The sequence below is a fragment of the Kwoniella dejecticola genome, chromosome 1, assembly GCF_000512565.2.
Source record: "Kwoniella dejecticola CBS 10117 chromosome 1, complete sequence".
In the NCBI taxonomy this organism is placed as follows: domain Eukaryota; kingdom Fungi; phylum Basidiomycota; class Tremellomycetes; order Tremellales; family Cryptococcaceae; genus Kwoniella; species Kwoniella dejecticola.
In genome coordinates this window covers 1,723,089-1,742,359 of record NC_089301.1, presented here as the reverse complement: position 1 = coordinate 1,742,359, position 19,271 = coordinate 1,723,089, and the positions used below count along the sequence as shown (strand labels likewise).

At 49.0% G+C, this 19,271-nt stretch overlaps 7 protein-coding genes across 7 annotated transcripts; 3 read left to right on the top strand and 4 right to left on the bottom strand.

Annotated features, from left to right (window-relative positions):
• Positions 1-521: 521 nt before the first annotated feature.
• I303_100654 (uncharacterized protein) lies at positions 522-1,605 on the bottom strand (the record flags this gene model as incomplete). Its single annotated transcript, XM_018404029.1, has 4 exons — positions 522-586; positions 733-1,057; positions 1,221-1,466; positions 1,546-1,605. The coding sequence occupies 4 exons, from the start codon at positions 1,603-1,605 to the stop codon at positions 522-524; spliced, it is 696 nt and encodes a 231-aa protein (XP_018266683.1).
• A 1,006-nt stretch (positions 1,606-2,611) lies between these two features.
• On the top strand, positions 2,612-2,932 carry I303_100653 (uncharacterized protein; the record flags this gene model as incomplete). Its single annotated transcript, XM_018404028.1, has 1 exon — positions 2,612-2,932. The coding sequence occupies one exon, from the start codon at positions 2,612-2,614 to the stop codon at positions 2,930-2,932; it is 321 nt and encodes a 106-aa protein (XP_018266682.1).
• Positions 2,933-4,751: 1,819 nt separating this feature from the next.
• Positions 4,752-7,876, top strand: I303_100652 (uncharacterized protein; the record flags this gene model as incomplete). Its single annotated transcript, XM_018404027.1, has 3 exons — positions 4,752-4,846; positions 4,921-5,737; positions 5,795-7,876. 3 exons carry the CDS (start codon positions 4,752-4,754, stop codon positions 7,874-7,876), a joined length of 2,994 nt encoding a protein of 997 aa, XP_018266681.1.
• Positions 7,877-8,418: 542 nt separating this feature from the next.
• Positions 8,419-9,096, bottom strand: I303_100651 (uncharacterized protein; the record flags this gene model as incomplete). The annotated part of the gene is made up of 1 exon (XM_018404026.1): positions 8,419-9,096. One exon carries the CDS (start codon positions 9,094-9,096, stop codon positions 8,419-8,421), a length of 678 nt encoding a protein of 225 aa, XP_018266680.1.
• Positions 9,097-9,809: 713 nt separating this feature from the next.
• On the bottom strand, positions 9,810-12,103 carry I303_100650 (uncharacterized protein; the record flags this gene model as incomplete). Its single annotated transcript, XM_018404025.1, has 6 exons — positions 9,810-10,353; positions 10,418-10,652; positions 10,776-11,036; positions 11,116-11,177; positions 11,286-11,720; positions 11,835-12,103. 6 exons carry the CDS (start codon positions 12,101-12,103, stop codon positions 9,810-9,812), a joined length of 1,806 nt encoding a protein of 601 aa, XP_018266679.1.
• Positions 12,104-13,035: 932 nt separating this feature from the next.
• On the bottom strand, positions 13,036-15,335 carry I303_100649 (uncharacterized protein; the record flags this gene model as incomplete). Its single annotated transcript, XM_018404024.1, has 7 exons — positions 13,036-13,185; positions 13,243-13,530; positions 13,582-14,630; positions 14,686-14,970; positions 15,028-15,064; positions 15,119-15,206; positions 15,268-15,335. 7 exons carry the CDS (start codon positions 15,333-15,335, stop codon positions 13,036-13,038), a joined length of 1,965 nt encoding a protein of 654 aa, XP_018266678.1.
• Positions 15,336-15,776: 441 nt separating this feature from the next.
• Positions 15,777-18,141, top strand: I303_100648 (uncharacterized protein; the record flags this gene model as incomplete). The annotated part of the gene is made up of 11 exons (XM_018404023.1): positions 15,777-16,082; positions 16,183-16,354; positions 16,435-16,512; positions 16,581-16,626; positions 16,682-16,835; positions 16,894-17,011; positions 17,088-17,173; positions 17,244-17,358; positions 17,428-17,575; positions 17,661-17,742; positions 17,815-18,141. 11 exons carry the CDS (start codon positions 15,777-15,779, stop codon positions 18,139-18,141), a joined length of 1,632 nt encoding a protein of 543 aa, XP_018266677.1.
• Positions 18,142-19,271: the final 1,130 nt, after the last annotated feature.

Sequence of the window (19,271 nt, the reverse complement as noted above, 5' to 3'; positions counted from 1 at the left end):
GCACATACAGGACAATCACTGGCTTGCTGAACGGAAATTTTCCGATCAAAGTGAACGTCACAGCACAGCTTCAAAGCAAGCTAAGCTAGTTAGCTCCGCCCGTACCCGCGACGATCAGGGCGCTGAGTTTAACCACCCATAATCCCTAGACGGAGCATGTCACCAAGAGGCTTGCTAGACAGAATGGCCAATGCGCTCAGTCTCGGTCAAGATCTCGGTGAAAGGATGATTAACGGTTACAAGGTTTTTTTCATTTCATCTTTTCATCACGCCTTGGTAATCTTAGTGATCAGGCGGGAATCTATGCTAGATTGACCATTGTGATGAATAGCTAACTTCAGCACGGTCAGTGGACAGTAAAGAAATTATTCCGTGGGATCGACGTTAGCCTGAACCAGAGCTGATTGTGATTGCATTATTTTGCTACTGCGATACTAGTCTAAAAGCAACATATTCTTCCTACGACTCCCAAGGCTGAGTCAAACTCCACTGGACAGCCTGACGATCTACGCTCATTGGGATTACGCTGAAAGGAGGATCTCCTTGAGCTTCTTGCCTAGCGGACCGGCAGAAGCGGGGTTTTGACCTGTTGTAAAGAATCAAACATCCAATCAGACTCCCATACTTTCACTGGCGAAGCGGTCATAGCAGTGAAGGTTCGGATGATGGAGAAGGAAGGAAGTGTATGATGATGAAGCTAAGATTCAGGAGGGAGTAAAGGTATGTGCTTACCAGTCAATACACCTCCATCATAAACCACCTTAACCCCCCAATCCTCAGTCTTGACGAACTTGGCACCTAGCTCCTTGAGCTTGTCCTCCGGACTGAACGGAAGAGTGTTCACGAAATCGTTGTAGGGAGTCTGGGCTTCTTCCGAATTTGTGAATACGGTAGCTTCGATACCGTTGAAAATCGATTCGTCCGTCCCGTTCTTCTTAGCTCCAATCAGGGCGGCGGGACCGTGGCATACTGCAGAGACCACTTTCTTGGAGTTGTAGAAATCTTCGACGAGGGAGGCGAATTCTTTGCTTGGAGCAAGGTCGATGAGGGGTCCGTGCTATTCGAAATGAGGTGAACAAAGGTCAATATGAGGATTGATGAACAAGGTTGCTAGGCTGGCCTGTCCGACTATTGAAGTCGGAGATATAAGAATGGAAAAGAGGGGCGAGCAAAAGAGAGCAGAGGAATGGAAAGGTGAACGTGAGAGGACGTTGACTCACACCACCAACAACGAAAATCGCAACATAATCATCCGCCTTCACGTCTCCAATCTTCTTAGTGTTCTTCACCAACTCCTGTGCTTTCGGATCACTGAGGAATCTGACGGATTCTTCATCGGTGAACATCTTCTTGGAGTTCTCGTCTAATGGTACAGCGCCACCCTTTGTGGAGGCTGCTTCGATGTTGAAGTCGTTATGGAGGACATAGTACGGATGAGCCGCTTCGGGGAGGTACCATCCGGTTTCCTAAAAGACATCGAAAATACTGCATTCAGCATCGGGCGAGACGAGAATTATGAGGATGAATGAGGAAACGACGACTCACCTTGCCATCCAGGACTTTATCGGCGGAAGTGAAGATGAATAAGATAGATCCCTTGGACATTGTTGTGTATTGGGTTACTTTGATGCTTTGCTGAACGATTGCTTCTGCTTTTGCGGTTGCCGTTGCGTCGTGTGGGGTGTTTATCTGTTCGTTGGACTAGTGATAGTTTGAGATGTGATGGCCTGGTCGACTATATATACCTTTAAGAAGCAACAGACCAACGAACAGCTTAGTCAGAGGTCTAAAATCGCCTCTCCGCCTCGCAAGGAGGACTTTGGTCGGTGTCTGGGTTGCGTCTGATGACGTTCTGGCGGTAATTGCCTCCACCCGGAAGCTGATCGACGACACGACAACACGTGCAACGTGCAAAAGGTGACAAATGATTCCATTTCCCGGTTTTTGCGGTGGAGGACAAGAGGTTTTAGGGGACTTTTGACATAATCAATCGTACGTAATAAAAGAGATGGTTGATAAAGCCAAGCGGAGATCAAAGTGGAGGATGGAGGATGGGGGATCCCAGAAGTCGTGAAGATGGGATGGGATTGACGGTACTCGTAAGTCAGACAATAATTGTTGATGATAAAGTGATTATCTCAGCCATCGACAGGATTCACGCTATCAAGTAGACTTCTTGCCGATTGACGATAGCTTCACGCCGCAATATGCAGGAGATTGCATCGTTGACGAGCTGTAAAATCAGTCAAAGGCATCATCCAGGCTTTGAGTCCGACTAGAAGGGAAAGGGGAAATTGGCCTTCATCGTGCGAAAGGAAGATCATCAGAAGATGTGAGAAGATTGCATGATTGCGCTGCTTACGGGACAAAGAGAGTTCGACGAAATATGATATCTGTCCATGAGTCAAGAAGGTATAAGAGGTGTCATTGATGAGCTCGTTCTACCTCATAGATATTTCCTTCAACCACATCCGTCCCACTTCCCATCCAGACCCAGCTTAAATCACCCCACGTGAACAAACAAGATATCCACCCTCTTTATATCGTCCCACCGGAATTTCACTTAGTCGAACAGTCGTCAATTATCCATTCGATAGTCAATAACCACACGATGCAACTCCACCTCATCGTCCTGTGCTTCATCTCAGCCTTCTTGGCTCAGGCTCAGGCTCAGGCTGAAGACGCCGAATGGCCCGCGCCTACCGACGGATGCGACATCAACGTCGCCCGAGATCTCTACTTTTCCCAGTCTGCTAGACTCAGAGGACCCTCTACGACCGTCATCATGGGTTTCCCCACTGACGGAGCTGCTCCCCCTTCCGACGCATGCGACGAGTCCGAAGACCCCGCCAAGGCCAAGAGACAGGTACTCGAAGTTGGAAAAGGCGCTTATATCGCTCCTACTTCCGGGCCATACGGAATGGGCAAGTAATTCCATTCCAATTCCGATCGCAGATGGAGCGATCATTCGAAGTGAGCATCTTCAAATCGCTTTCTTCTCAAGATTTTTCATCGCTCGATGTTGTTGCATTTGAACAGTAGCTGACGACTCAGTGCATTGTTTCCAGATTCTTTGGCTCTGGAAACGTTTAGTATTCGAGTATTCGAGTCAAAGGGGATTTGCGATATTTGCCATTCTTCGAACGGGGACAGACGAAGACAGGAGAATGGGAATTTGATGGGCATGTCTATATCAGTCGATTATCGCGTTGAACAGTCCGTACTCCATGTGTCTGCCATGTAGTATGTGTGACCTCTGTTTTGCTTCATTTACTGACTGACCGACGACCGAGAAAGGGAACAAGGCAGTTGCCAATCGATTCACCTCCCATGTTCAGTCTGAAGCTACATCGCGTTTGAGGTTAAATGGTCGATCATTAATGTTCAGCTACGCGTTCATTCATCTTTCTATCAATGATCCAGATCTGAGGGAGAACGCGAAAAGTGGACATTTCCAATGTCTGTGCGGTCCTTGTCGATCATTGGAAGACCAGGGCAGGGCCTCGACAGGAAAAGATCTTTGAGTTCCGAGGGAGAAGGAGGACTTGTACGGTCCGAAGCGGAAACTCCACTTCTCCTCTTCTCAAATTATGGATACTCTCTTTCCTCAAGCCACAGGAGAAGAAAGGGAATTGTAGACTGCATGCCATAACGTATTTTTCGATCCATCGCATAAGATCTTTTCATGTTCACCTTGAGCGCACAAACCTAAAACCCCTTTGTCAGACTCGCGACAACCTGAAAATCTCATTTTTCACTTTTGACGCGTCTGTCGTTCTGGTGCCACATCAGAAACGCCGACAGGCTATGACGCGGGTGACAGGGTTTGTCGCTGAGGAACTGAGGAAATTACCGGATTGAGCAAAGTCAAAAGGAGTCAAGCGTAAGAAGAGCAGTCACGTCGAATGGAAAAGCAATTAAACCACACTGCACACACACTGACACACCATTCACCATACACCATATACACCGGTATGGATATGGCAGCCAGATTCAGACGCGAAACATAACCAATTCATTCCAAGTCCATTCAAGAAAAGAGTACCTTACTTCACTCGGGCATAGATTGATCTTCCATCGTCGACCCAAGCACACACCCATCTTGGCCCTCATTATCATCGACGACGACGACGACGACGCACCGAACGAGTCCAGCAAGAATAATACGACATTAGATTGACCGGAGAGCAGACCAGTGACATCACACGGTCAAGCCGGGGATATAACCCATTCGACGTGCAGCGAGGCAAAAATCAATTCAGGACGCGTGAACAGAATACCTTTTCTCTTCCTTCTTGGTCCAATTCATCTTGCCCATCCATTCGTCGATTTTCATTTATATACCTCATTCATATCACGCCGGCACACTGTAGCTCTAGAGTCATTCGTATACGACCATCACCCTTGTACAGTACTATTCGATCGACAGACAGAAGAGATCGCTACCTGAAGGAAAGAATCAAATTTGTAAGTCCACTGCGCGTCTTTCTTGCTTTTTCCTCATGTATGGGGGTGTATTGGATTTTCATTGATGACTTGCCGACAACACGTAGACTTCAGAGTTCATCATTGACTGATCAGATTGTCTCGGGTGATATAGAACAACGAAGGATAATCGCCTACCTCACCTAAACCCCGCAGGTCGGGTCACCTTCACATTCAAACCTTGACGGCAAGATCGGGAGCTAGTCTCACACCCATTTTCACCCCTACTCCTTTGAGAATTCACTCTGGATCATCAGACCACTGTGATGACTCGACCAGCTTCCTCTACATCTCATAGACCATCGAGATCAGGATCAGGATCAGCATCAGCATCAAATATGGGCATGATGGGCGGCGAGTCGTGAGTACCTTGCCCTGCCTGTGAGCCATCCTGGCAGTCTCGTGCTTGTCGCTGAGCGAAGCCTTTTATCGCAGGATGGGACGTGTGCATACCTTTTCACCAACCCCTTCCGCATCGACTTCTCATCATCCGATTTACTACACTCATGAACAGTTCCAAGATGGATATATCCAGCCGTATAACTCTTATGGAGGGGAGATACAAGGTCAAATGATCACACCTTATGCCGGACATCAAGTAGCCCAAGGAAGAATAGCGATGCCCATGCATGGTCATCCTGGGAATGTCATTTCCATCAACTCCAATCAATCAAGTCGCGGACCTGGCAAGACGCCAATGAGATCCACCCCACCTCCGCCAAACGGGTTTGATGATCTGGGTCCATCGCCTTTTCTACCTGAAGAAGACGGTACACCCTACCTCCCAGCCCATTTCGAAGCTTATGGTCAGATGTCTGCATCGCCGTCCATGGGTCAAATGCAGCTTTCCTCGAACCATTTAGTGTCTCCTACGGACCAGATCAACATGGGCAGAATGGCACCCCAATTACACAGGACCAACACCATGCCTATACTGGGTCATCCCCATCAGCAGCAACAGCAGTATCAACCATTACAAGCGGGACGGCAGCGACACGCTGGCCAGCAAGGACGTCCAGCAATGGTACAGCGTCAGACAATGCCTGGTCCCATCCAAAGACCCGTCCCACTCTCTCGACACGCTTCGTTACATGGTCCGTCGCGCTCGGCAAGTCCCCATATAGGCGGAGACATCTTCGACCCCGTTCCGCCAGGTGCGAACGGTAGTCCGTTGATAAGGCAACAAATCCAATCCGTTCCACATCAGGAGAATATGGACATCTCATGGGATTTATCTGCTTTCGATCCTGCTGTAAGTGCAAACCTGAGATATGTGCTCATGAGATTCCGCTGATATGTCGGCGTGCAGGTCAACCCGACTGGTCAAGGTATCTCCCCGGCACGGGCTTTGGGTCCCGCCCCAGTGCATCCTATCAGATTCTCTCCGCACGCTGAAGCGCATATGATCACTCCGCAAAACAACAAGCTTGGTTATCCCAATCATATTCACTCCTCTGCCACGTCTGCCGGTTCCTTGAGTACTGCCTCATCGAGCATATCAAGTATGAGCGATGTCAGCGTCAGGTCGGCACAGCACCAACGTGGTTATCATCATGACGCAGAAAGCGATGAAGACGAGCACGATTCACCTACGCGCGGCCCATCGACATCGCGAGCAATGATGAAGATGCATCTTGAAGAGAAGAGGTCTTCCGGTTCGATACCGCGACAAGTGAAACAAGTACCCAAGTCGACCGCGACCGGTGGTCGAACCTCAGCTAAATTTGCCAAAGTTGCAGAAGATCCAGGAGTGGAAGGTGTTCCACCTGGACCGCGTCCGATGGAACGACCAAGCCCTTCATTCGCTTGCATTATAGGACAGGCCATCCTCCGATGTAAAGCCGGTGGATTATCGCTCGAACACATCTATCGATACGTCGAGACCGCCTACCCATTCTTCAAAAACGGTGATGGCGCTTGGAGAAATTCAGTGCGACACAACTTATCGATACATAAAATGTTCGAAACCATTCCTAGGACAGAAGCTTTCCCTCCCGGTAAGGGGGGTATCTGGATAATACACGAAGACGAGAAATGTCACTGGCCTGCTGAAGATAAATTCATCAAGAACTTCCCGCCGTCTCATCCTCATCATGGGGTCTGCAGACAAACCCTCCACGAGAGAGCCAAGGAGAACGAGGCTATGGAGAAGGCAGCGAGGGAGGGGCGGGTGTATGTGCCCAAGAAGGGCAAAAAGGGAAGGAAGTTGACATCGAAAGATGATGAAGATGAAGAAGGATCGATGGAAATGATAAGAACATCATCAGCCTTGACGGAAATACCGCTGCAACGCACGGATTCTCAGCAGGATCTAGCTGGATCATCCACTCCGATACCGGAGATACCAGAAGATGAGTCCACAACCCCTAAAGTGCAGCCGAAGTTGCTCGAGCCCCCTCCACTCGATGGAAGGCCTTCAGAGGAGTCGATCGAATTGGAGGATGATGAAGGAGATTTCCTACCTATGGACGATACCTCGTCTGATCCTGCTCCTTTGGATGTAACACCTGTAGATCCCGTCAAGAAGAGAGATCAACAAATGGCGAGGAACGGAATGATGATGCCTCCGCGATTCGAGAGGAAGGAGAAACGAAGACCTCTAGAAGTAGAAGATGATAATGTTTTCATCACCTCCACCAAGAGGGTCAGAGTAGCCGAACCTCTTCAACCCATTCATCCGATCCCTCAGGAGACCGCATCCGTCAAAGAGCTCGACGATTCGTTCATCACTCCGGAAAGGGAACGTCCAGCATCCAATAACAACAAGATCATGTCGAGTGCTTTCAAGACTCCAGCCCTGATCCAAACCTCTTCCTCCCCTGGATCATCGCCCATGCCAGCAACGATCACTCGGTCGACGCATCATCCATCCGCCTTGCAACAGGCTTGGACACATGACGACATGACCGAGAACCACGGCTCAAGAGAATCATCTCCCGCTAGACCCATGTTGGAAAGTGCATTTGACTTCAAACCTAAGGTTCAGCAGCGTAGAACCTTGGCTCAGGAAGATGAATATACCCCACTGGCTAAACAGTCTACGAATCACCATTCACACGTTGAGCGCGCACCCCCTAAAACACCTGTTAGCCGATCGTCAGCTGCCACAGACAAGACACCTAGGATACAGCATTTGCGAACACCGAGTCTGTCTAAAACACCGATGTTCTTTGGCGGATCACCAGCTTTACCTCCACCATCAGCCGGTGCGCTATTATCGACACCGATGTGGGAAGTTGGCGGTGTATTAGATAGGCTGAAAGATCATTTGACCGGATCACCTACGAGCGGATCTATACGTTCACCTATGCCGTCGACAGATCCCACGCGGTACGCGATGTTGTTAGACAGTGGAGGATCGCCTCGAAAGAGGAGGGATGTCAGCTTGTAATAGATACATACCTGCAAGCTAGAGACGGACTGCGCGAAGTGGACAGGGTGGAGGGCAAAGGGGAAGGTTGATCTACATTTCCAATGTTTTATTTCTTTCGATTTTTGCTGAATCATATATACCGTTATACCGACTGAGTGCTGAATATATCTTGTTGTGTACCTCTGTTTTCTGCTTTCTGCTTTCTGATTCGCATTCCAGTCCCGCACACAGAGTCCGTGTTAGTATTAGTATCAGTATCAGTATTCATGCTTCCTATAGTTACCCGATGTTGTTGATTGACTGGTTGATCAGTATACGTATATGAGTATTTGCGATGATATAACCCATGATTTATGATTTGTGTTTGTATAATGGCCCAACCGTCTCATCTCGAGATCTCTACAAAGAACGGTGCAAGTATCGACGTGTATAGTGTATGATTGAGTTCAATTGAAGGTGATGACGTTTTCATGTTAATGTTGACTTCTACTGTATCGTCAACATTCACTGCGCTGTACGCGACCTTAGTCAAGACCTCGGACTCGCCATGGGCAGCCGAATCATTTCTTGCCCTCATCCTTCTTGTTCTCGTCCGCCTTCACGTCCTCTTTCTTATCATCCGACTTCGCACTCTCAGTCCCTCCACCTTCGCTCTTAGCTGACTCTGTACCTGCACTTCCTTCCGAAGACGCAGAGGCAGAGGCATCCGCAGAGGACGGTGTTGGAGTGGGTGTGAAATTCTTAGCACTTTCGATATCTTCCTGTAAAGACGCTGCAGAGTCCGTTTCCGCTTGAAAGTGATTCTCCATCGCTTCAATGACCCACTGTCGGACCGTTTTGGGCGTATCTAAAACACTGCCAAGGGACTCGGCACTGATCTTAGCATCATCTTTTGACAATTTCTTCACGTCCTCTTCTTTCAGCGACTGGAGTAGGGTCACAATGGTAGAAATGGTTTTCGCCGTGGACCCGGATCCAGAAGCAGAAGCAGATGCACCTGATTGACTTTTCGAACGAGCTGATCTGCTTGATCTCGAACTTGATCTAGATTCGGATTTACCTCCCTCATCATCGCCACTCTCAGCTCCAGCGTCAGAAGATCTCCCCCTGCTGCTTCTTCTGCTTCTGCTTCTGCCGCCACCTGATCCCCCGGATCTTGAGTGGGATCTGGATCGAGATCGAGATCGGGATGATCTCGGCCTTTCTTCTTCTCCGCCAGAGTCAGAATCCTCGCTCATACTGTGCGTGTGTGCTTGATAATCTATCTATGTCTTTCGCTTTATCTCACGATGGTATATTGGATCGCCCCTCTGAGTTTCGTCTGTGTGCTGATAATCTGAATGACGATAACAACAGACGGAGACGTATCCGCCTCGGCGCCGATGTGAACCACAGTGACATCTTATATCACCTGCCTCTTCGCCGCTACTATGCTGTCTTTCGCTGTCTTGTTACGGTCCGCTCTTGTGATAGAGCGAGAACCTTTGTGCCGTGCGGGGCGCAAGACGTCATCAGGCAAGAAAGGATTCGTGCCACCATCGTCAGGTTGGAAGGCGGTGGCGCATGGCAGTACAACGTCTGCAGGAGAGTCATGCCAGCTGGGGATTTTATTGGACATCGTATGCAGGGGAAGCGGTGCAGTGTTTCTTGGACTGCCACCAGCTATATAGATGTCTCAACGAGCAGGCTCCTTCGTGCGCCGCACGCCACACAGTACTCTCTGTGTGCTGCGGCAGGAAGGAAAGTGGATGGGCAGCCTTCCGACGGTCAATGGTAGCAGGTATGTGGGTACTACAGCATGAAAGATGGCCTGCATCATAATTTGCACAGGTACTGTATGAAAGGCAGATAATGACATGCAACATGTACAATACTGGGCAGACTCGTCTTTGATCGGGTATATCTTGTCAGAAGCGATGCTGTCTGTCAGTACCTCCCTTCGAGATCAAGTTCACGCTCCCTTGACACATTCAACTAGAGCTTTCATGTGTGATCCGCCCGCCTGCCCATTCTCATCTTGATTGAGGGACCAAACCATCATTCCGCCCACTTTGGATTTCCATTCCTCGCATACCGCCTTATTATCCTCTGGCGAAGTCCATGTCCAGAACACTTTATTGGTCTCATCGTACCATGCGTGAGCCTTTTCAGCTTCGAAGGCAGTCTGACTATCGTCTGGTCTAGCTTCGAATTGGGGTCGGACCTGGGTAGTCACCTTCTTGGCGATATCACCTAATCCCTCGTCCATCTCCGGATTGTACCTCAACCATCCAGATTCGCCATTATCCTCGCCTCCGGTCTCGTACGTGTTGACGCCGCCCAGGGGGCATCCGATAGGCTCAGAAGCCGAGCATGAATCCACTTTGCGGAAGAATTTGGCAGTGTTCAGGAATCCGATATTGACTTTAGACAAGTCGATGCCTACACCTTCGTAGTATTTGAGAGTCTGCTCGACGACGACACCGCCTCCTTGATGAGTGGTCTTCGTATCATATCTAGACGAGCACATCGATAATATCAGTTACGGTCGTATACTCAGCTAACAGCTACGCCACTGACCGATTGAGGTAGTCGTATGTCATGACATTCCACATGTCCACAACATCGTTCAATGCACTAAAGGTCTCGGACGTCAACGCCTCTACGTCTGAGTGGCCCGTTTTGGGGTCTTTCTGAGTCGTTCTTGATCCGATGGCGACACTGAGAATGCCATCAGACTTGACCTCTTGAATCCCCTTTTTGAGTCCTTGTACCATGGAGACAAATGCAGGTTGTTGAGCAGAAGTAGGGAACTCTACGATACACCCGCTTTGTTAGCGATGTTGATTCCACGGTTTATTATGCAGTGCGTTATATGCTCAAGTCAAGTCAGGTCGTCTAACGACGATTGCGACTGCGATCTTCATGATTGACTCACCCCAATCGAGGTCCAAGCCATCCAGATTCCATTGCTTGACTACACCTTTAGCATTCTCGATCAACGCGGCAATAGCAGTCTCGCCGCCGTCAGCGGCTGTCTTGATGGCCTGATCTAAACCCCATCCACCAAGAGCTGCCGTGACTTTGAGTCTGGAGTTCATTCCTTTCAAAGTATCGGGTGTAGTGGCGTCAAAATTCCCATTGGATGATTGCGCAAAGCTAGAAGTGCTCGTGGTCCACGTTTCCATATCGACGAAAGCTGTTCTCAGGAAAGTAACGTACTGTATCAGTGGGTGTCCTGAGAGAGGGTAAGATCTCAAGATCGCACTCGCACTCACACAGAATGATATGGGTCAATCCATCTACTTGAGAAGCTTGGATGCCTCCAAGATTGGCGTAGCTAGACACATCGTATATCAGCAATTACTCAATCAATCAATCAATCAATCAAACAATCTATCAATCAAAAAGCCGTCGTGGGTGCACGCGGAGCTGCACTAGGACTCACTTGTCCCAATATCCGACGAAGTTGGTACCGCCAGACTTGGCACTTGAACCTGATCCTCCGACGGTACTATTACTACCGGTAGTACTATTGCCTGAAGTAGTGGAAGTGGTGTTTGCAGAACTTGACGAACTAGCAGTACCAGATGCTCCGGGTGCTGATGCAGCAGAGGATGCAGCGAGAGCGCTGCTAGCCTGCGGAACAGCTCCACCGGCGGCTGGTGAAGCCTGACTTCCTGATGGAGCAGCCACGGGTGTTGCCGAGCTAGCTGCGTATCCCGCTGGTGCAGAAGGGACGGCTCCGCCTGCTGAGCTCGAGGCGACCCCTAAAGGAGCGCTACCACCAGCCGATGAAGCACCGACTGGACCAGCGGCCGCCGAGGGTACGCTGGCCGCAGGAACACTAGCGCCGGTCTCAGCCAGGGCTACCACGCCATAGCTACAATAGGATATCCCGGGTGGTCAGTCAATTATCCGCGCATCGTTTCAACTGGGGGACCGGCAAAAGCAACGGGAACGAGGTGTAGTAGAATCTGATGTGATTTCAACTCACCCTTCAGGCCATACGCAGGGTCCACCATCTACACCTTCCTTACAGACCGTATCACCCTGACAGGGATTAGTATTCCCGGACGAATCCGTCCACTGCTTATCGTTTTGACAAGTATAGGTGAACCCCGTAGTAGACGAGCTAGAGATCCCACCAGATGCAGATACAGCTGCAGCGGGGTCGGCAGCGGTCTGAGGTAGAGCCGCAGGAAGTGCGAGCACGTTCAAAGCTCCAAAAAGAGCCACCAGAGCGGACTGATGGACTGTTCTCATCGCGGATTTGACACTGAGTCTGTTTGCGTTTGCTTCGAAGAAAGATAGGGCAAAAGAGTGAGTCGTTGGTGTATATGTCAAAAGACAAAGATAAAGGACCTGCTTTATCTTGAAATTTGCTGAAAAAGGAAAGTCTGATATCGACCTAACTCTTTGACGTAAATCAGCCTTAATCGATTGTAACCTTGACATGAACCCTGTTAATCGAGCAAAGGATCGCTGTACTCACACAAATAGATTGGCAGGCTGATGGGAATAACTTCATCTAAAAAAACTGCTCTTCAGTCAATATATATAGGCAATCGTGCTCGATCAGCAGAGCTTGATGACCAGGACGGGATTAGTACCTTTCAGTTAATCAAGGTGACATCCTTAGATAAACAGGAGATAATTGGAATGAAAGGTATTCTTCGTGATCAGAGTCCGTTTGATGCCGCCTGATGACCCCTTACAAGTGTCTTGCATGTCCTTGCTGATCGTCTTACTCGATCAAAGGCTGGCTGAGACGTCGTACCCCTCCTTTCATTCCATCCGCTCCTTGAGAGTCCGGATGTATGCTTAATCACTCGACCTCGGTGTGTCGTCAAACAAGGTACCATATCGAGATCGTTCTGTCTGGGCCGTGACCTCAATGTCAATACATGGGGATCGTCAAACTAATTGACAAGGGATCGCCATTGGGCAATCATCTCGAGGATCGGGACTGTTCGAAGGTCGGAGATCTTTCGTCAGGAATAATACATGATAATGTCAGTATCGCTAACCTCGGTCTCACGTCGGAGCGACCCGTAAAGATGTAAGAATGTGCGCTATGTTTAGCGCAATTTTGTGTTTCCTTGATGTACAGACAGGTGATATATGTGATCCAGTGTGCTTTTCAACCCTCTCCCAGACGGAAGCCGCCAGCTCAATGATCCTATGCCGCCCCACATCTAATCTTCGTCGTGTCTTTCTCCTCTGACAGGCTCATCTTCCGCCATCATCTCAACATCCGGCGCGGTGCTCTCCAGGGGCGCATTATACCAATTGATGTTGATTGCTCCTGATATCCCACCGATGTCTTTCGTCCCTAACGCCAAAACCTGTCGCATAGAGTCAGCGATGGCGTTTAGTCTGTATGATTATGGTCAAAGGCATACCTTCTCAGCCATATCTCTAGCAGGATATGTGACCCTGAGTCCTCCATCAACAAGCTCGGTCACTCCACCTTGAGACTCATACCAATCCTGTACGGCCTTCCTGCTCTCATCGGATGACACAGCTTCACCTGATACAGTGATAGTCCGAGATCGATTATCTAAGCGCATCGGACCTCGGGCAGCACCTCTGCCTCTACCCCTACCACGCGAAGTATAGCCTCTTCCCCTTAATCCACCTCTCGAGTATGGCGAGAATCGAGCAGACGAATTGATGCCAAGTGTGCTTGCCTAGTATCATGTCAGCTTCGATCGCAGCGGCTCACTAAGTAAATTGCTCACCTTGTCTCTCAGCGCTGAAAGCTGAGCACTCAGCCTCAAAAGCTCTGCCTGATCTTTGCCTTCGGTAGTCTCCATGCCATGCTTAGCTAATTCTGCATCTAAGATCTCTTTCTCAGTGAATCCAGCATCCTCAGGTTCGACTTTAGGTGGATTGTTGATAGCTTCCAGATCTTTACTGATCTCCTTCAGCCTACCCAGTATCTGTATTTTCTCCTCTTTGCTCGCATTCGTAGTCTTGCTGAACAAGACTTTCTGCTCCGCCATGAGAGTTTCTTTCTTCGCACGTTTTTCGGTATTTTCCAATTCGGCTAAGGTGGCTTTCAGTCTACTTTCCGGGCCTGACAGTTTCACTTTGACATCTCCTTGAATCCCCTCTCCTGACTCGAGCTTTTTCATATTTGCCAGTAATTCCGCGCTTTTCTCCAAAGCACTATGTCCAGCACCTCCCTGTCCTGGTCTGGGTTTATGCCACAGGACCTTCACATGTCTTGATCCAAACACCGCTTCGTCTGATTTCCATGCTTGGAAAGCTTGCCGATTATCCTCAAAGCTGATCAAAGCTCTTTTCGATCTACCTTCTATGGCTACGTTGGTGACTTCACCGAATTTTTGGAAATAGTCCCGTATAGCTTGGACCGACAGACTGGCTTGTGGAATATCCGTGATAACCAATGTATTGATATCTCTGGTGGAGGGAGGTCGATTGGACCCCATGTATTCGTTAGGGATATTTGGGTGTTGATTTTGGTTTTGGTTCATCTGGCCTGGCATACCAGGGAAGGGAAATGGAAAAGGGAAAGGCATTTGCGGCGGAAATTGCTGGCCTGGTCCCGGTCCTGGTGCCATCATGTGCCCGTTTCCATTCTGCTGTGACCCGCCCATACCTCTACCTCGCCCTCTGCCTCTACCCAACCCTCTACCTCGCCCCGGAGGTCCGCCCATCATCGGAGGAGGGAATTGGCCGGCAAACATCATCTCGGGTGTAGGTATTATCACATCGTCCGAATGCTCGTATGGACAGTTGTTACCTCGCATACAGAAGCCGCGCTCTTCAGCCGGGAACATCAGCTTGTCCCCTTCGCCGAAATCACTTCAATAACTCACCGTGATAATCGAAGCATTTCTGCCGTTGAGGCCGACTATGTTGTCCATTCCCTTGCACAGGCTGAGTGGCATCTCCCATATCCACATCCTGCTTTTGCAGCTCTCCTTGACCGAGATTACTGGGTCTTGTTGTCGAAGGGCCAGCTTCCGGCTCAGACGAGGGGAGCGAGGCGTGAGGTCGATAAGATGACACTATAGCTGGCGCGGTAGGTGGTGGAGCAGCTTGAGGTAGGTATGATTTATCGGCCAATGTCTTGAAGAGGATTTCAACGAAAGTCTTGGAGTCTGAGAACGAAGGTTTAGCACATGGCAACGGATGCGAAGCTTGCAGAGATGACTCACTGTCTTCCAAAAAGTCTTCCAATTCTCGAGACACGAACTATCGGATAAATCAGTCAAGTATAGCAATAGCACAAGAGCAGATGGCGCTCACGATCTTCCATTCATCCTCAGCCATGACAGCATCGTGCTTGAGCAATGCTATTATATAGTCCGACATGACTATGGGATCCGCATCACACCTGATGGGTTCTCGTCAGCTCAGCTCGCCTGGGGAAGCAGAAGAAAGGAGATTTGGCTTACAACGGCTCGATGGTCGCGACCAACCATGTTTTGAACTCGGCGGTATCGACTGCATCGTTGAACGGCATCTTAGGCGACTGATGAAGCTCTAAACTTGTGTGTTATGCTTGATTTTCGGTATCAAGACTGTTGAGCAATAAGGTCTGCTGCATTAAGGATAATAATGACCTGCAAACCTCCATAACGAAGACACCTACAGTATGTCGGAAGCCTTACGTAAGACAACGGTTTCTAAGGTTGATCCCAAAATAGGGGTTCCAATTAAAGAACTGAATTACTCGTATGTGATCGGCGATGTCCGGTTTGAGTGGGGTGATGATGGGATTTCCTTATGACTCCTTTCAGGCACCAACGCGTTTTTGGGATCTTTTTAGCGTTTGTGGAGGTGTCTATCAGTAGATGTCTTGGTCTTATGTATCGATCGTTCATGAGGGTTGATCATTGTTGACCAAAGAAGAGTACTGACTCGTCGGCATCGTATTGTGTAGTAGGCGTGAGGAGTGGGTAATATGCCACTCGTTCAGCGAACGCCATCACCTTTACCTCGACCCATCAATGATGATCAGCCCGCGGTCCAATTGGAACAAATCCGCATACCTACGCCTGGACAGAATCACCTGTCTCCTACGTCAGCCAGCTCAACACCAATCAGGTCAAAGCATCGAACGCCGGTACCTTATCTGAAGATCCTGCCACTGCTGACCCAAAGATGCTCGGAGGGATTGACTTACGCGATCGTCTTTCCGTATATCAATCAGATGGTGTTGGACATGGGCGTCGAGGAAAAGTCGGTCGGTGTGTGGTCTGCGATAGCTGTAAGTGAACACTTCGTCCTCAAGTCGTGCATGTCCCTCAACATCGAGGCACAATTGGATAGTGCGTCCGAGTGCATGCTCAAAAAGGTCTCCTGTACAGGAGTCCACTATGATGGCTACCGAAGCAATGTCCGCGCCTATATATGGTCCCCTAGCCGACAAATACGGTAGACGACCGGTTATGATATGTCTCAACGCTATGTGGGGTGTCTTTGGAATAGCCTTTGGGCTGAGCAAGACCGTTTATACTGCTATAATGTTCAGGGCTGCACGTGAGTTCCATTTTCCTCAATTGTTTCAGATGGAGTACCGAATGAAATCGGAACCGAATTGACTGAACGTATGTGAACAGTGGGATTACTAGCTGGATGTGGGGTAATATCAAGGACAATGGTCGGCGAGTTATGTGACAAGTCAAATAGGGTACAAGGTGTGTCCGTCGTGGTCGGCTGTCTGGTATGGGTAATATTCTTAATGCTTATATCTCAACTCGAATAGGCTTCGCAGTCTTTTCGCCTTCTATAGTGGTGGGAATGACCTTGGCGTAAGCTATTATCGTCCTCGAAACTTGAATAATCAGGCTGATGGTATGATGACAGGCCGGTACTAGGTGGTTTTCTGGCTAATCCAGCCGGCCGAATCGTACCTTCGTCATGGTCCTTGTTCGTCGACTACCCCTACCTTTTGCCATCTATCGTGACCGGTCTCTCTGCCATCATTGCCGGCATACTATCGATAATCCTGCTTCCTGAGGTTAGCTCCCTCCGTATTTGTCGTATATCTTGTACAGATACACTGACCTAGATAACAGACTTTACAACGCTCGAAAGGCGATACATCGCAAAGGGATCTAGAAAAATCGTCTAACAGCGGACTGAAGGGCTTACTGAAGTATGAGCCATTTCAGAACGTCTTGTTACTTTATGGCAGTGCGTACCGCTGCTCTCTATAGTCTTCCCTTCTTGACAAAAAGTGGCGCACCCAAGCTGATTGGAGAATGAGCAGTGAACAACGCTGTTATGTTTTCATGGGAAGCGATATATCCATTGTTCGGCTTCACTAGTAAGAATCTCGGTGGCTTAGGGTTATCCGTGAGTCAAGGTGATATTTATCTGACATGTGTGCAGGGAGAAGCTGATTGTCCTTGCCGACTGTTACTAGACGCAAACTTTAGGATTAGTCCTTGGCTTCTCAGCGGGATTGTCCATCCTCATGACTATCTTTGTATTCCCCTTACTGCACAGCAAGTTATCCGAAGCTGCTTGCTTACGACTATGTAGGCTCATTCTTCTATGATACCCCACACAGCATCCCTCTCGCATAGCTAATTGGGTCAAATGACTAGGCTTGATATCATACCCATGTGCCATTGTATTCTTCCCTATCTTGTGGGCGCTGAGCTATCCGAGTTCCGGCGATCGACTACCGATCTGCGTATGGGTCATAATGTCTGTTCAGATGATACTGCGGCGAGTCGGGGATTTCGCTACAACGTGAGTGCCGGATCAAATTTAAGTGTCGAGTAGTGGTAATGTTTCGAAATCGAAATATGTAGCTGATTCCACAGTCCCCTTTCAGTCAACTCGATGCATTGATACTCGATTCCATCCCCGGTCCGGAACACTTAGCATCAGCGAACGCCATCACCTTCAGCGTAGCCGTAAGTGGTCATATTGTATTATTAACCGAGAGAGAGAGTCACCGACGAGCTGAGCATGGGGTCTCTGCGTAGGCTCTCGGTCGAGCCATAGGTCCATTCATCATCTCATGGTTCTTCTCCCTTTCCACTCGTTTCGCCTCACCTTTCTCACCAGGACGACATCTCGTCTGGATCATCTTCATCATAATCTGTATACCACCTTTGTACTTCGCCAACAGGCTATTGAACGACATCAACAACACGCTTGGCAAAGAGGAAGTCAATCATGAAGAGGAGAGGTACGAGTTAATGGGCAATCACCACGCTCAGCTCGATGTCCCACGTCACGATCATGTCGAGGCCAGGGGGACTAGCATAGAAGTCACAAATGACGAGTTAGTAAGGTACAGAGTTGTCTGATTCAGCATTGACAGTAGGGTAGAATTAGCATATCCATATTCATTTGTATGCCTGATTTTGTGCCAGGATGGTCCATGACATCGATTGGACTTTGGCTCACCTATGAGGCCGCTGAGTAATAGCGCTGGACACCTGGCGGGTCTAGTCACGTGAATCCATGCTGGCTGCGAGATGCATGGGCCATAATTGCGTCATGGTCCAACACACTTTGCATGCGCGGTCGGTGATTTACGATGTGCAGTCCGTCGTATCCCGCGGAGCAAAGCATAACATTGATGCGTTCAACTATCGAGAGATGCCTCCGAGAGTGTTACCGTCGCCTGAATACCGGCTTGTGGAGCACCATGTGTCGCAGTGAGAGATGTATCCGTGTAGTCATCTCGGACCCAGAAATTTGATGAAGGGGATGTGCCGTGCCATGCAGTGTATGTACAGTGAATTATGTAGTTCTTTCAGCAGTAGACTCGAGCTGTAAAAATGCGAGGTCTGAAGCTGTTGGTAGTAAAGATAGTCAGTAAGGATGATGCATGTGGCGTCGACCAAAGGGTCATCTGAGACATAACATGGTATGCACATGTCAATTTCGCAAATGTTTCACCGCGAAACGCGGTTTTCGAAGTATAAAAATATTGGACGGACGTCATTGACAACAAATGCAACGTTGTGCATGTGTTTATACATGCACATGCCCTCTCGTCTAAGGAACGTTCAAGGCAAAGGCAAAACAGCTGTATTTGCATCTGCATCTGACCTTGAACGTGACCGAGGGTTTTTGACACATACATCAGTGGCTTTGTGTAAAAAACCTTCCTGTCCACTAACTCGCCGCGTGAATGCCTGACTTGCCACCTCCCGCCTCCGCCTTGCCTCATACTGGATGAACGCATATTGATACTCCAGCTACGCTCTCTTTGTCATGCATGTGATCTGACAAGACGCCGCATGAGGGGACAAGCATGTTCAAGGAGAGGCGTTGATGCCACCCCCGAATATGCAATGACTGTCAAAGGGCATTTTTCAGTCCTTTTTGGAGCAGACTATGCTTATGCTGACTTTGCCTGCTGCGAATGGATTTGTCTCCGACATTGACCATATCCAATGCATGATGCGTGCCATTCGCAGCAGACACG